We start from the raw sequence: 14,651 nt of genomic DNA, 5'->3' as shown, positions 1-14,651 counted from the left end.
ACCGCCACTGCTGCCGCTACTGCCGCAGCGACTGCGCGCAGGAAAGCCGAATTCGATGCGGAACTAGAGGCACTTAATCAAGAGAAGGAAGCCGCTGCCGCCATAGCCCAAGCTGAAGTCCTAGAAGTAGCCGCGCAACCGTACGGCGGGGAGCAACCGTACAGACGGATAGCCTCAGAGGGTCCAGCCCAGCGCACTGAAGACTACGTAAGGAGCCTCTTCAGCGTAAACACCAGCGCACCATCTCAACACGCATGGAGTGACTCCACAGACAACGAAGACTTGCTAGGCCCACGAGGAGAAGATACTGTTCCTTCAATGGTACATGCTGCCTGGGATAGCCACAGCCGCAATAGTGATCCACACGCCAGCGCGCACACGGATGCACCACAACAGGCTCGCAATCCAGGTACACCCACGCGGGAGAAAACAGCCCCTCACACTGGCCAGCAGCCATCACGCGTCCACGCCAAGGAAGAGGCGACCGCACAGACCCTCCCAGCAACTACCTCAGAACGGGACAAACACGCCGATGCCTCAGGCCTGACAGACATAGTCAAGTACATGATCCGGCGTGACCTGGTGCAAGCAGGACTCACCAGCTTCGACGACCGCCCTGAGAACTACCGGACGTGGAAGTTCACGTTCAAAGACGCAATCAACAGCTTGGACTTCTCAGCAAGGGAAGAGCTCAACCTGCTATTCAAGTTCCTGGGGAACGAATCCAGGGAGCACGCGAAGAGACTTCGGGCGGCCAACGCGCACCAACCCCAAGTAGGTCTTGACCTAGTGTGGGAAAGGCTAGAAGAGTCTTACGGTAGCCCCGAAGCAGTCGAGGATTCGCTCTTCAAAAGAGTCGACAGCTTCCCCAAGATCACAACCAAAGACTACTCGAAGTTACGAGAGCTCGGGGACCTGCTGCAAGAACTGGAGTTCGCAAGGAAAGACCATTCCTTAATAAGTCTCAACGTCCTAGATTCAGCTCGTGGAGTGAGACCCATCCTGGAGAAGCTACCCTTCAACCTCCAAGAAAAGTGGATTTCACAAGGTTCCAAATACAAAAGGGAGAAGCAAGTCGTCTACCCCCCATTCTCATTCTTCTTGAGCTTCATCCGCGAAGCGGCAAGGACAAGGAACGATCCCAGTTTCATCTTGGGTGCGCAAACCACATACAGTGCAAGCAGCCTGAGGAACAAGAGACCAGCGACGAGATATGGTAACACCCAAACACCCATCTCGGTCCGCAGGACGGACGTGCCTTCCTCGACCCAAACTACTCCCGATCAGTCGGTCACCGGAGGCAAGGAACCAAGGGACCCAAACCGGGAATGTCCCATACACAAGAAGCCACACCCACTCAACAAGTGCTTTGGGTTCAGGATGAAGTCCCTAGAGGAACGTAAGAGGTTACTTGGAGAATTCAGAGTTTGCTTCAGGTGCTGCGGTTCCACGACTCACCTACTGTAGCCAGGGACTGTAAAGAAGAGATCAAATGCACAGTGTGCGAAAGTGACAAGCACGTGACATCGTTACACCCAGAGGCGCTGACACTCCACCAACTCAAGAACCCATCCTGCGGAGCATGGCGGGGAGGAAGGAGAAGGAGAGTCAACATCCGTCACATCTCAGCGCACTGAGGTTTGCGGAAAAGAAGGTGACAAAATATCCTGCTCCAAAATATGCCTTGTCGCAGTACACCCCCAGGGACAACCTGAGAAGGCTATTCGGATGTACGCAATCCTCGACGACCAGAGCAACCGATCGCTGGTCAGGTCAGAGTTCTTCGACATGTTTAACATACAAGACGGTGCTTCTCCTTACACTCTCAGAACGTGCGCAGAGCGAATGGAGACCACAGGGAGAAGAGTGAATGGCTACATCATATGCTCAATAGACGGCAAGGTGAACATGCCCCTTCCCACACACATCGAGTGCAGCCACATGGCCACAAACAGGGACGAGATTCCCACACCAGACGTGCACGCCATTACCCGCACCTCAAAGGAATAGCCAACTACATCCCGCCGGTAGAACAAGGCGCCAAGATCTTGCTGCTGCTCGGCAGGGACATCATGAGGGTACATAAAGTCCGTAAACAGCATAACGGACCCCACAACGCACCATACGCCCAAAGACTTGACCTAGGATGGGTGATAGTGGGCAACGCGTGCACTGACAAAGAGCACGGATAAGACTATGTTGACGCCCGCAGAACGGTGGTAACAGAATGTGGACACACATCTCTCTCTGAACCATGTCTTGGCCGTCTCCAAGTGACCGAAGGGCCAAGTGAAGAGAAGAGACAAGGTCATACCCCTGAGATCAACAAAAACATCCTCACATCAGGGGGATGTGACAATGGCCTGGGATGCTCAGCAGTCCAGACAGCTAAGGATGATGAGTCGATTCCACCGAAGGAAGAAAGTAACCTCCCAAAGGTGACCGACAAAGGGATCGTCCAAAAGGTAACGAACGATCAAACAGTCCTCTCGCGAGCAATGGCACGACTAAGACGTACAGTTGTTCCTCTCCACAGAGTATCAAGCGATAAAGCAGCCAGCTGCCACGGCTGGCACAGCCGCAAAAGATTGCGTCCTACAGGTGAAGCCACAGTGTCAAAAAGACTGTCCTCTCACACGCCTAAAAAGAGACAGCCACAGAGACATTTCATAAAGGGACTTACTAGGGCAAAAGAGACTGTTCTTCGTTACGTCCAGGGAGAAAATAACCTCCCGATGGCAGTCAACAAAGAGACACAAAAGTGTTTCACCAAACTACGGGGAGATGTTCTCGTGCAAAAGGAATGCACCGATGACCTACGGTGCACAGCGTTCCAGACAACAAGGAACGACGACAAGCAAACACCATCAAGGGAAGATAGAGGATTCCCGAGGGTAACAGTCAAAGAGCTCTCTAAAGACGGAATAGGCAGTTGGGTGACTCCGCTACCATTCCATTCACCAAAAGGACGCCTCCCGAACAATAGAGAACCTGCCAGTAGTGTTAGGACTCAGGGGGGGGCAGTAGTGTTAGGACTCAGGGGGGGGGGCAGTAGTGTTAGGACTCAGGGGGGGGTAGTAGTTAGGACTCAGGGGGGGGTACCTTGGTGTGGTCTGCACAGTATGTGACTATAGCGCGTGTGACACTGCGGTTCTGTGTCTCTTGTTATAAACATGAGGTCACACTCTCAGTAACGCTCCTTTTGACACAAATATATATGGTGTGACGGGATGGGACATTTGATCACCGCCGTTTCGCCGTGATAAAATGACCGCTGGCGTTTGGCCGCAGACGGACCCTACACTGCAAGAAAAGAAAAGTGAGGAGCGCATGTGAAGCCAGCAAATAAACGTTATGTAAAAGCAAAACACAGAATGATTAAAACACGTCTAATAAAACAGGGCGAGTTGCCCGAGGTCTCAGGTTGGGGCGGCCTGACGCGGTTCCGGTTACAGCCCTGCAGGTTTGTGCCTGGTACCTTACACCATGTGTGTGTGGTGCGGTGTTCTCACCATGTCATTCACATCACCGTGCACTAGAGGGCAGCAGGTCACATTCATTCTTGTGTTAGGCCCGTGCCCCGATGCGCGCACGACAGGACGCCTCCCGGCGCTCTCCCCCTCTGAACGCCTCCCGGCGCTCTCCCCCTCTGAACGTCTCCCGGCGCTCTCCCCCTCTGAACGCCTCCCGGTGCTCTCCCCCTCGAACGCCTCCCGGCGCTCTCCCCTTTCCGAACGCCTCCCGGCGCTCTCCCCCTCTGAACGCCTCCCGGCGCTCTCCCCCTCTGAACGCCTCCCGGTGCTCTCCCCCTCGAACGCCATCGCTCGGTCGAAGCGCCAAAAGTCTTGTCTTTTGTTAAAGTGGTTGCGCATTGTGCTGGGGCCGGCCCCATAGAGGGCCGTGCCGTGTGTGCGCCGCGCACGCCGTGACACGCCATCGCTCGGTCGCCGCCCCATAGAGGGCCGTGCCGTGTGTGCGCCGCGCACGCCGTGACACGCCATCGCTCGGTCGCTGCCCCATAGAGGGCCGTGCCCTGTGTGCGCCGCGCACGCCGTGACACGCCATCGCTCGGTCGCCGCCCCATAGAGGGCCGTGCCCTGTGTGCGCCGCGCACGCCGTGACACGCCATCGCTCGGTCGCCGCCCCATAGAGGGCCGTGCCCTGTGTGCGCCGCGCACAGCCGTGACACGCCATCGCTCGGTCGCCGCCCCATAGAGGGCCGTGCCCTGTGTGCACCGCGCACGCCGTGACACGCCATCGCTCGGTCGCCGCCCCATAGAGGGCCGTGCCCTGTGTGCGCCGCGCACGCCGTGACACGCCATCGCTCGGTCGCTGCCCCATAGAGGGCCGTGCCCTGTGTGCACCGCGCACGCCGTGACACGCCATCGCTCGGTCGCCGCCCCATAGAGGGCCGTGCCTTGTGTGCGCCGCGCACGCCGTGACACGCCATCGCTCGGTCGCCGCCCCATAGAGGGCCGTGCCCTGTGTGCGCCGCGCACGCCGTGACACGCCATCGCTCGGTCGCCGCCCCATAGAGGGCCGTGCCGTGTGTGCGCCGCGCACGCCGTGACACGCCATCGCTCGGTCGCCGCCCCATAGAGGGCCGTGCCCTGTGTGCGCCGCGCACGCCGTGACACGCCATCGCTCGGTCGCCGTCCCATAGAGGGCCGTGCCTTGTGTGCGCCGCGCACGCCGTGACACGCCATCGCTCGGTCGCCGCCCCATAGAGGGCCGTGCCTTGTGTGCGCCGCGCACGCCGTGACACGCCATCGCTCGGTCGCCGCCCCATAGAGGGCCGTGCCTTGTGTGCGCCGCGCACGCCGTGACACGCCATCGCTCGGTCGCCGCCCCATAGAGGGCCGTGCCTTGTGTGCGCCGCGCACGCCGTGACACGCCATCGCTCGGTCGCCGCCCCATAGAGGGCCGTGACCTGTGTGCGCCGCGCACGCCGTGACACGCCATCGCTCGGTCGCTGCCCCATAGAGGGCCGCGCCCTGTGTGCACCGCGCACGCCGTGACACGCCATCGCTCGGTCGCCGCCCCATAGAGGGCCGTGCCGTGTGTGCACCGCGCACGCCGTGACACGCCATCGCTCGGTCGCCGCCCCATAGAGGGCCGTGCCCTGTGTGCGCCGCGCACGCCGTGACACGCCATCGCTCGGTCGCCGCCCCATAGAGGGCCGTGCCGTGTGTGCACCGCGCACAGCCGTGACACGCCATCGCTCGGTCGCCGCCCCATAGAGGGCCGCGCCCTGTGTGCACCGCGCACGCCGTGACACGCCATCGCTCTGTCGCCGCCCCATAGAGGGCCGTGCCCTGTGTGCGCCGCGCACGCCGGGACACGCCATCGCTCGGTCGCCGCCCCATAGAGGGCCGTGCCCTGTGTGCGCCGCGCACAGCCGTGACACGCCATCGCTCTGTCGCCGCCCCATAGAGGGCCGTGCCCTGTGTGCGCCGCGCACGCCGTGACACGCCATCGCTCGGTCGCCGCCCCATAGAGGGCCGTGACCTGTGTGCGCCGCGCACAGCCGTGACACGCCATCGCTCGGTCGCCGCCCCATAGAGGGCCGTGCCCTGTGTGCAGCGCGCACGCCGTGACACGCCATCGCTCGGTCGCCGCCCCATAGAGGGCCGTGCCCTGTGTGCAGCGCGCACGCCGTGACACGCCATCGCTCGGTCGCCGCCCCATAGAGGGCCGTGCTTTGTGTGCGCCGCGCACGCCGTGACACGCCATCGCTCGGTCGCCGCCCCATAGAGGGCCGTGCCTTGTGTGCACCGCGCACAGCCGTGACACGCCATCGCTCGGTCGCCGCCCCATAGAGGGCCGTGCCCTGTGTGCGCCGCGCACGCCGTGACACGCCATCGCTCGGTCGCCGCCCCATAGAGGGCCGCGCCCTGTGTGCGCCGCGCTCACGCCGTGACACGCCATCGCTCGGTCGCCGCCCCATAGAGGGCCGTGCCCTGTGTGCGCCGCGCACGCTCCGTGACACGCCATCGCTCGGTCGCCGCCCCATAGAGGGCCGTGCCTTGTGTGCGCCGCGCACGCCGTGACACGCCATCGCTCGGTCGCCGCCCCATAGAGGGCCGTGCCTTGTGTGCACCGCGCACGCCGTGACACGCCATCGCTCGGTCACCGCCCCATAGAGGGCCGTGCCTTGTGTGCGCCGCGCACGCCGTGACACGCCATCGCTCGGTCGCCGCCCCATAGAGGGCCGTGCCCTGTGTGCGCCGCGCACGCCGTGACACGCCATCGCTCGGTCGCCGCCCCATAGAGGGCCGTGCCTTGTGTGCGCCGCGCACGCCGTGACACGCCATCGCTCGGTCGCCGCCCCATAGAGGGCCGTGCCCTGTGTGCGCCGCGCACGCCGTGACACGCCATCGCTCGGTCGCCGCCCCATAGAGGGCCGTGCCCTGTGTGCGCCGCGCACGCCGTGACACGCCATCGCTCGGTCGCCGCCCCATAGAGGGCCGTGCCGTGTGTGCGCCGCGCACGCCGTGACACGCCATCGCTCGGTCTCCGCCCCATAGAGGGCCGTGCCCCGTGTGCGCCCGCGCACGCCGTGACACGCCATCGCTCGGTCGCCGCCCCATAGAGGGCCGTGCCCTGTGTGCGCCGCGCACAGCCGTGACACGCCATCGCTCGCGTCGCCGCCCCATAGAGGGCCGTGCCCTGTGTGCGCCGCGCACCGCCGTGACACGCCATCGCTCGGGTCGCCGCCCCATAGAGGGCCGTGCCCTGTGTGCGCCGCGCACTGCCCGTGACACGCCATCGCTCGGTCTCCGCCCCATAGAGGGCCGTGCCCTGTGTGCGCCGCGCACGCCATGACACGCCATCGCTCGGTCGCCGCCCCATAGAGGGCCGTGCCCTGTGTGCGCCGCGCACGCCGTGACACGCCATCGCTCTGTCGCCGCCCCACAGAGGGCCGTGCCCCGTGTGCGCCGCGCACAGCCGTGACACGCCATCGCTCGGTCGCCGCCCCATAGAGGGCCGTGCCTTGTGTGCGCCGCGCACCGCCGTGACACGCCATCGCTCGGTCGCCGCCCCATAGAGGGCCGTGCCCTGTGTGCACCGCGCACGCCGTGACACGCCATCGCTCGGTCGCCGCCCCATAGAGGGCCGTGCCCTGTGTGCAGCGCGCACGGCCGTGACACGCCATCGCTCGGTCGCCGCCCCATAGAGGGCCGTGCCTTGTGTGCGCCGCGCACAGCCGTGACACGCCATCCGCTCTGTCGCCGCCCCATAGAGGGCCGTGCCCTGTGTGCAGCGCGCACGCGTGCCGTGACACGCCATCGCTCGGTCGCCGCCCCATAGAGGGCCGTGCTTTGTGTGCGCCGCGCACCGACCCGTGACACGCCATCGCTCGGTCGCCGCCCCATAGAGGGCCGTGCCTTGTGTGCACCGCGCACAGCCGTGACACGCCATCGCTCGAGTCGCCGCCCCATAGAGGGCCGTGCCCTGTGTGCGCCGCGCACGCCGTGACACGCCATCGCTCGAGTCGCCGCCCCATAGAGGGCCGCGCCCTGTGTGCGCCGCCCAGCACGCCGTGACACGCCATCGCTCGGTCGCCGCCCCATAGAGGGCCGTGCCCTGTGTGCGCCGCGCACTCGCCGTGACACGCCATCGCTCGGTCGCCGCCCCATAGAGGGCCGTGCCTTGTGTGCGCCGCGCACAGCCGTGACACGCCATCGCTCGGTCGCCGCCCCATAGAGGGCCGTGCCTTGTGTGCACCGCGCCACGCCGTGACACGCCATCGCTCGGTCACCGCCCCATAGAGGGCCGTGCCTTGTGTGCACCGCGCACGCCGTGACACGCCATCGCTCGGTCGCCGCCCCATAGAGGGCCGTGCCTTGTGTGCGCCGCGCACGCCGTGACACGCCATCGCTCGGTTCGCCGCCCCATAGAGGGCCGTGCCTTGTGTGCGCCGCGCACGCCGTGACACGCCATCGCTCGGTCGCCGCCCCATAGAGGGCCGTGCCCTGTGTGCGCCGCGCACGCCGTGACACGCCATCGCTCGGTCGCCGCCCCATAGAGGGCCGTGCCCTGTGTGCGCCGCGCACAGCCGTGACACGCCATCGCTCGGTCGCCGCCCCATAGAGGGCCGTGCCTTGTGTGCGCCGCGCACGCCGTGACACGCCATCGCTCGGTCGCCGCCCCATAGAGGGCCGTGCCTTGTGTGCGCCGCGCACAGCCGTGACACGCCATTGCTCGGTCGCCGCCCCATAGAGGGCCGTGCCTTGTGTGCACCGCGCACAGCCGTGACACGCCATCGCTCGGTCGCCGCCCCATAGAGGGCCGTGCCTTGTGTGCGCCGCGCACCAGCCGTGACACGCCATCGCTCGGTCTCCGCCCCATAGAGGGCCGTGCCCTGTGTGCAGCGCGCACGCCGTGACACGCCATCGCTCGGTTCGCCGCCCCATAGAGGGCCGTGCCCTGTGTGCACCGCGCACGCCGCGCACGCCGTGACACGCCATCGCTCGGTCGCCGCCCCATAGAGGGCCGTGCCTTGTGGGGTGGGGAAGGAGTGGGGAGGGGTGGGGAGGGGAGTGGGATGGGTGGGGAGGAGGGGGGGGGGGGTGGGTGGGGAGGGGGCGGGGGAGGGGGAGGGGTGGGGAGGGGGAAAGGTGGGGAGGGGCGGGCTTAAAACCTGGGAAGGAGGAGCCACTAACCTCCATCAGCTGGAACAGCTGAGAATGGGTTAACAAAACACAGAACCCCAGTAAGCTCTTTTTGGGAACCCCTGAGCCCCCACAAAATATTTATATGTATTTAAGTGTCAAAATGTTGTGGGGGGCTCAGGGGTTCCCAAAAAGAGCTTGCTGGGGTTCTGTGTTTTGTTAAGGGGTTTTTAGGGTAAGGGCTTAGGTAGCAGGTTTTTTTCGGGTAAGGGTTTAGGGTGGGGGTTGTAGGATAGGGGTTTAGGTTACAGATTTTTAGGGTAAGGGTAAGGGTTTTTTGGCTAACGGGTTAAGGTTATTAGGGACGTTAGTATTAGGGGGTAACATTAGCGGGGGTTGGGGTATAGGTTAAGGTTATTAGGTTAGGGGGTAACGTTAGTATTAGGAGGTAACATTAGTGGGGGTTAGGGTATAGGTTAAGGTTATTAGGTTAGGGGGTAACGTTAGTATTAGGAGGTAACATTAGCGGGGGTTAGGGTATAGGTTAAGGTTATTAGGTTAGGGGGTAACGTTAGTATTAGGAGGTAACATTAGCGGGGGTTGGGGTATAGGTTAAGGTTATTAGGTTAGGGGGTAACGTTAGTATTAGGAGGTAACATTAGCGGGGGTTAGGGTATAGGTTAAGGTTATTAGGTTAGGGGGTAACGTTAGTATTAGGAGGTAACATTAGCGGGGGTTAGGGTATAGGTTAAGGTTATTAGGTTAGGGGGTAACGTTAGTATTAGGAGGTAACATTAGCGGGGGGTTGGGGTATAGGTTAAGGTTATTAGGTTAGGGGGTAACGTTAGTATTAGGAGGTAACATTAGCGGGGGTTAGGGTATAGGTTAAGGTTATTAGGTAAGGGGGTAACGTTAGTATTAGGAGGTAACATTAGCGGGGTTTGGGGTATGGGTTAAGGTTACTTACTCACCTTTCCGGCGAAGCTGAGTGTCCTGGCGGCGGGTGAGTCGCAACAGAATGCCCGCAATCACATGTCCGAACCCTGGTGTGGTGGGGTCGGTGACCTTACGGGGGCCGTGCGTGTTCCTAAATGATCTCCACAGATCTGGGGATCATTTGGGAGTCATTTCTGATTTGATTAATTATTATTTTATCCATTATCTATCTATCTATCTATCTATATATATATAACACAAATGGTATATCACATTACGGCTGTACCATTGCAGCTGCACAATGCTTGGTTTTTATATTTCCTGTGTGTGTGTGTGTGTATGTGTGTATGCGTGTGTGCGTATGTGTGTGTATGTGTGTGTGTGTATGTGTGTATGTATGCGTGTATGTGTGTATGCGTGTATATGTGTATGCGTGTATATGTGTATGTGTGTATATGTGTATGTATGTGTGTATGTGTGTATGTGTGTAAATGTGTGTGCGTGTATATGTGTATATGTGTGTATGTGTGTATGTGTGTGTGTGTGTATGTGTGTAAATGTGTGTGCGTGTATATGTATATGTGTATGCGTGTATATGTGTATGCGTGTATATGTGTATGCGTGTATATGTGTATGCGTGTATATGTGTATGTGTGTGTGTGTATATGTGTATGTGTGTATATGTGTATGTGTGTATATGTGTATGTGTGTGTATGTGTGTATATGTATATGTGTATGCGTGTATATGTGTATGCGTGTATATGTGTATGCGTGTATATGTGTATGTGTGTGTGTGTATATGTGTATGTGTGTATATGTGTATGTATGTGTGTGCGTGTATATGTGTATGTGTATGTGTGTATGTGTGTGTATGTGTGTATGTATGTGTATATATGTGTATATATGTGTATATATGTGTATATGTGTGTATGTGTATATATAATATTTACATTCCTCTGTTTCCGGGCAGAACAGTGAGGGGCCAGGCACACAGCCCAGCAACTGCAGTGTTAGTGATGTCATACTGCAAGGCCCAGCATGCATTGCACTCCCAGCTCCCAAAGTCCCCTGTGTGTGTATGGCAGGAGGGGGGGACCGTCACCGGGACAGAGAGGGGACAACTGGCGCTGTGGTGTGGGCGTCTCTCTTAACCCCTTCCTTCCCAGAGCCCCTCCCCCTCCCAGACACTGATTGATATATTTTGGGGTGGCCCCATCCCTGAGCTATTTAGGACTTGCCATTTCCTGGGCGCAGGGAACTCGCTACCCATTGTTCTGCTGCACGTATATGGTTCTTACCCTCGCGTTGTACTACACTGCGGAGTATGTCGGCGCCCTAGGAAGAAAAGATGGCGATACGAAGGATTGACCGCGTCTTGCGCTCTCTCCGCCCCCCGCACGCCCTCCCTCTCGCCCCCCGGGCCCCCCTCCTCCCCACTCCGTGATCGGGGGGGTCTCGCTGACGTACCAGCGTCTCACTCGCTCAATCACGGTCATCACCTTCTTGATGTCATCTCGCGCCCGGCTCCTGGTCTCTGCGCGGCCTGTCCTCCCCGCCATGGCTGGGACCCGCGGCGCGGTCTCCGGCTGTCTCTTTTTCTCCGAGCTGTCCTGCGACGGTCTCTTTTGCTGTCTCTCAACTTTGCGCTCCTGTCGCTTTCTGTTTACCCGCTTAACGCTCTTGCCGTCTCTCTCTCTCTCGCTGGCAGTCCAACGCTCTCGCTCTCTCTTTCTGGTCTGCTAATATTTCTAGCTGTCTCTTTCTCTGGCGGTCTCTTTCCTGCTCCTCCTGTCTGCACTTTGGGGGGGGGGGGCTTCTTTCTCACTATCTCTGCAGTCTCTTTGCTCCCTCTCTGTTCAGAGCTCTCTTTCTTGCACCCCGTGCTTGCCCTGTTTTGGCTGTCGCTCTCACTTCCTTGGCTGTCTCTCTGTCAGACTCACATTATAGCGCTCTCTCCGGATGTGAGACTGTCACGTTATTTATCTGACGTTGATCTCTATTCTTTTTATGCTCTGCTGCCCCCTTGTGTCCTAAAGTCGCACACATCTTCCCCCTTTTAACACAGCTGGGACACCCCCCTTATAAGAACATCTCCACACAGCCCTGACGTGCCCCTTCCTATGGGAGGAGCCGCCGTTATAACAACACCCCCCTTATAAGAACATCTCACCGCCCTGACGTGCCTCTTCGTATGAGTTGGGGAGGGAAACCCTGTTTTAAGAACACCCCCATTATAAGAACATCTCCTCACCACCCCGACATGCCCCTTCCTATGGGGGGAACACCTGTTATAAGACCACCCCAGCAGTGCAAGATCTTTGCAACACTTTCCTGTTTGTGATCATTTGCTGCTAATGTTCCCAGCAGTTTTGAGTTGCAAACTGTAACAATAGATAATGTTTCCTTAGTAATATGAGAATATATTGTAGCTGCTGAGTTACCCTGGCTGAAGGACCGATTGATACGGAGAGGCGGCCATTAAGTGAACCCTGGGAAACGAGGATCTTTGCTGATTGGAGAAGGAATGGATCAGCAGCTTAGGGAAATAGCTTTCAATAAAAAGGTTATGAAAGACGGCGCGTATTAAACCATTTGCTTGGAACGCCTTTTTAACCCTTGCTCTGTTTTGGGCTGTGATCCCGATGCACAGTGTCAGGTCTTTCGTGGCACAAACTACGTTACAATAATCCCCCTCGTGTTTTTTTAACCCTTCCCCCCCCACTCCTTTAAATTACCAAATAAAAATGATCTTAAAAAAATAAAAACTTGCGATGTTTACATACTTTTTTTATCGGCCCGCACTTCGCGCCCCGAGCAGACGAGACACATAACACAGGGAAGGTGACACAACGCAGAGGCTTAAACATCGGGGCAGCAAAGTAACCTGTCCGGAGACGGGTAATTCTTCCCTGCAAGGCTTTATTTATTTATAAAAATGTGTTACCAGGAAGTAATACAGTGAGAGTTACTTCTCGTTCTCACGCATGTCCTGGGCACAGAGTTATAACGTGTTACAGGCAGTAATACAGTGAGAGTTACCTCTCGTTCTCACGCATGTCCTGGGCACAGAGTTATAACATGTTACAGGCAGTAATACAGTGAGAGTTACCTCTCGTTCTCACGCATGTCCTGGGCACAGAGTTATAACGTGTTACAGGCAGTAATACAGTGAGAGTTACCTCTCGTTCTCACGCATGTCCTGGGCACAGAGTTATAACGTGTTACAGGCAGTAATACAGTGAGAGTTACCTCTCGTTCTCACGCGTGTCCTGGGCACAGAGTTATAACGTGTTACAGGCAGTAATACAGTGAGAGTTACTTCTCGTTCTCACGCATGTCCTGGGCACAGAGTTATAACGTGTTACAGGAAGTAATACAGTGAGAGTTACCTCTCGCTCTCACGCATGTCCTGGGCACAGAGTTATAACGTGTTACAGGCAGTAATACAGTGAGAGTTACCTCTCGCTCTCACGCATGTCCTGGGCACAGAGTTATAACGTGTGTTACAGGCAGTAATACAGTGAGAGTTACCTCTCGTTCTCACGCATGTCCTGGGCACAGAGTTATAACGTGTTACAGGCAGTAATACAGTGAGAGTTATCTCTCGTTTTCTAGTATGTCCTGGGCACAGAGTTATAACGTGTTACAGGCAGTAATACAGTGAGAGTTACCTCTCGTTTTCTAGTATGTCCTGGGCACAGAGTTATAACATGTTACAGGCAGTAATACAGTGAGAGTTACCGCTCGTTCTCACGCATGTCCTGGGCACAGAGTTATAACGTGTTACAGGCAGTAATACAGTGAGAGTTACCTCTCGTTCTCACGCATGTCCTGAGCACAGAGTTATAACATGTGTTACAGGCAGTAATACAGTGAGAGTTACCTCTCGTTCTCACGCATGTCCTGGGCACAGAGTTATAACGTGTTACAGGCAGTAATACAGTGAGAGTTACCTCTCGTTCTCACGCATGTCCTGGGCACAGAGTTATAACGTGTTACAGACAGTAATACAGTGAGAGTTACCGCTCGTTCTCACGCATGTCCTGGGCACAGAGTTATAACGTGTTACAGGCAGTAATACAGTGAGAGTTACCTCTCGTTTCCACGTGTGTCCTGGGCACAGAGATATAACGTGTTACAGGCAGTAATACAGTGAGAGTTACCTCTCGTTCTCACGCATGTCCTGGGCACAGAGTTATAACATGTGTTACAGGCAGTAATACAGTGAGAGTTACCTCTCGCTCTCACGCATGTCCTGGGCACAGAGTTATAACATGTGTTACAGGCAGTAATACAGTGAGAGTTACCTCTCGTTCTCACGCATGTCCTGGGCACAGAGTTATAACGTGTTACAGGCAGTAATACAGTGAGAGTTACCTCTCGTTCTCACGCATGTCCTGGGCACAGAGTTATAACGTGTTACAGGCAGTAATACAGTGAGAGTTACCTCTCGTTCTCACGCATGTCCTGGGCACAGAGTTATAACGTGTTACAGGCAGTAATACAGTGAGAGTTACCTCTCGTTCTTACGCATGTCCTGGGCACAGAGTTATAACGTGTTACAGGCAGTAATACAGTGAGAGTTACCTCTCGTTCTCACGCATGTCCTGGGCACAGAGTTATAACGTGTTACAGGCAGTAATACAGTGAGAGTTACCTCTCGTTTCCACGTGTGTCCTGGGCACAGAGTTATAATGACAAACACTTGGTTACATTAAGCGAACAGGGTTATACATTATATACAGGACATTGCATGCACAGTTACAGATAATATATATTATATCCGTATGTAACAGTTACAGACCAGATTAAAATGTGAGACAGCTTTAGTTTTGAAAGAACTTAGACTGGTGGCGGATGTGAGAGTCTCCGGTAGCCTGTTCCAGTTTTGGGGTGCACGGTAAGAGAAGGAGGAACGTCCGGATACTTTGCTGAACCTGGGACCATGAACAGTCTTTTGGAGTCTGATCTCAGGTGATAGGTGCTGCGTGTGGTAGGGGTGAGGAGCTTGTTCAGGTAGCTGGGTAGCTTGCCCAGAAAGTATTAGAAGGCAAGACAGGAAAGGTGAACTTTGCACCTAGACTCGAGTGATGACCAATC

The 14,651-nt window shown here is 57.4% G+C and overlaps 1 protein-coding gene across 2 annotated transcripts in view; it reads right to left on the bottom strand.

The window, feature by feature from the left end:
- Window positions 1-11,576, bottom strand: part of BCL7C (BAF chromatin remodeling complex subunit BCL7C) — a 79,469-nt gene extending 67,893 nt beyond the window's left edge. The window contains exon 1 of one of the 2 annotated variants that reach the window (XM_075584926.1): window positions 11,019-11,576. In XM_075584926.1, coding sequence (XP_075441041.1) covers window positions 11,019-11,110 — 92 coding nt within the window. In that variant the 5' untranslated portion in view covers window positions 11,111-11,576. The remainder of the gene's footprint in view (window positions 1-11,018) is intronic. The other variant, XM_075584927.1, reaches the window with a different exon arrangement.
- Window positions 11,577-14,651: the final 3,075 nt, after the last annotated feature.

This window comes from Ascaphus truei, unplaced genomic scaffold, assembly GCF_040206685.1.
Source record: "Ascaphus truei isolate aAscTru1 unplaced genomic scaffold, aAscTru1.hap1 HAP1_SCAFFOLD_809, whole genome shotgun sequence".
NCBI lineage: Eukaryota > Metazoa > Chordata > Amphibia > Anura > Ascaphidae > Ascaphus > Ascaphus truei.
This window is presented reverse-complemented; position numbering and strand designations above follow the sequence as displayed.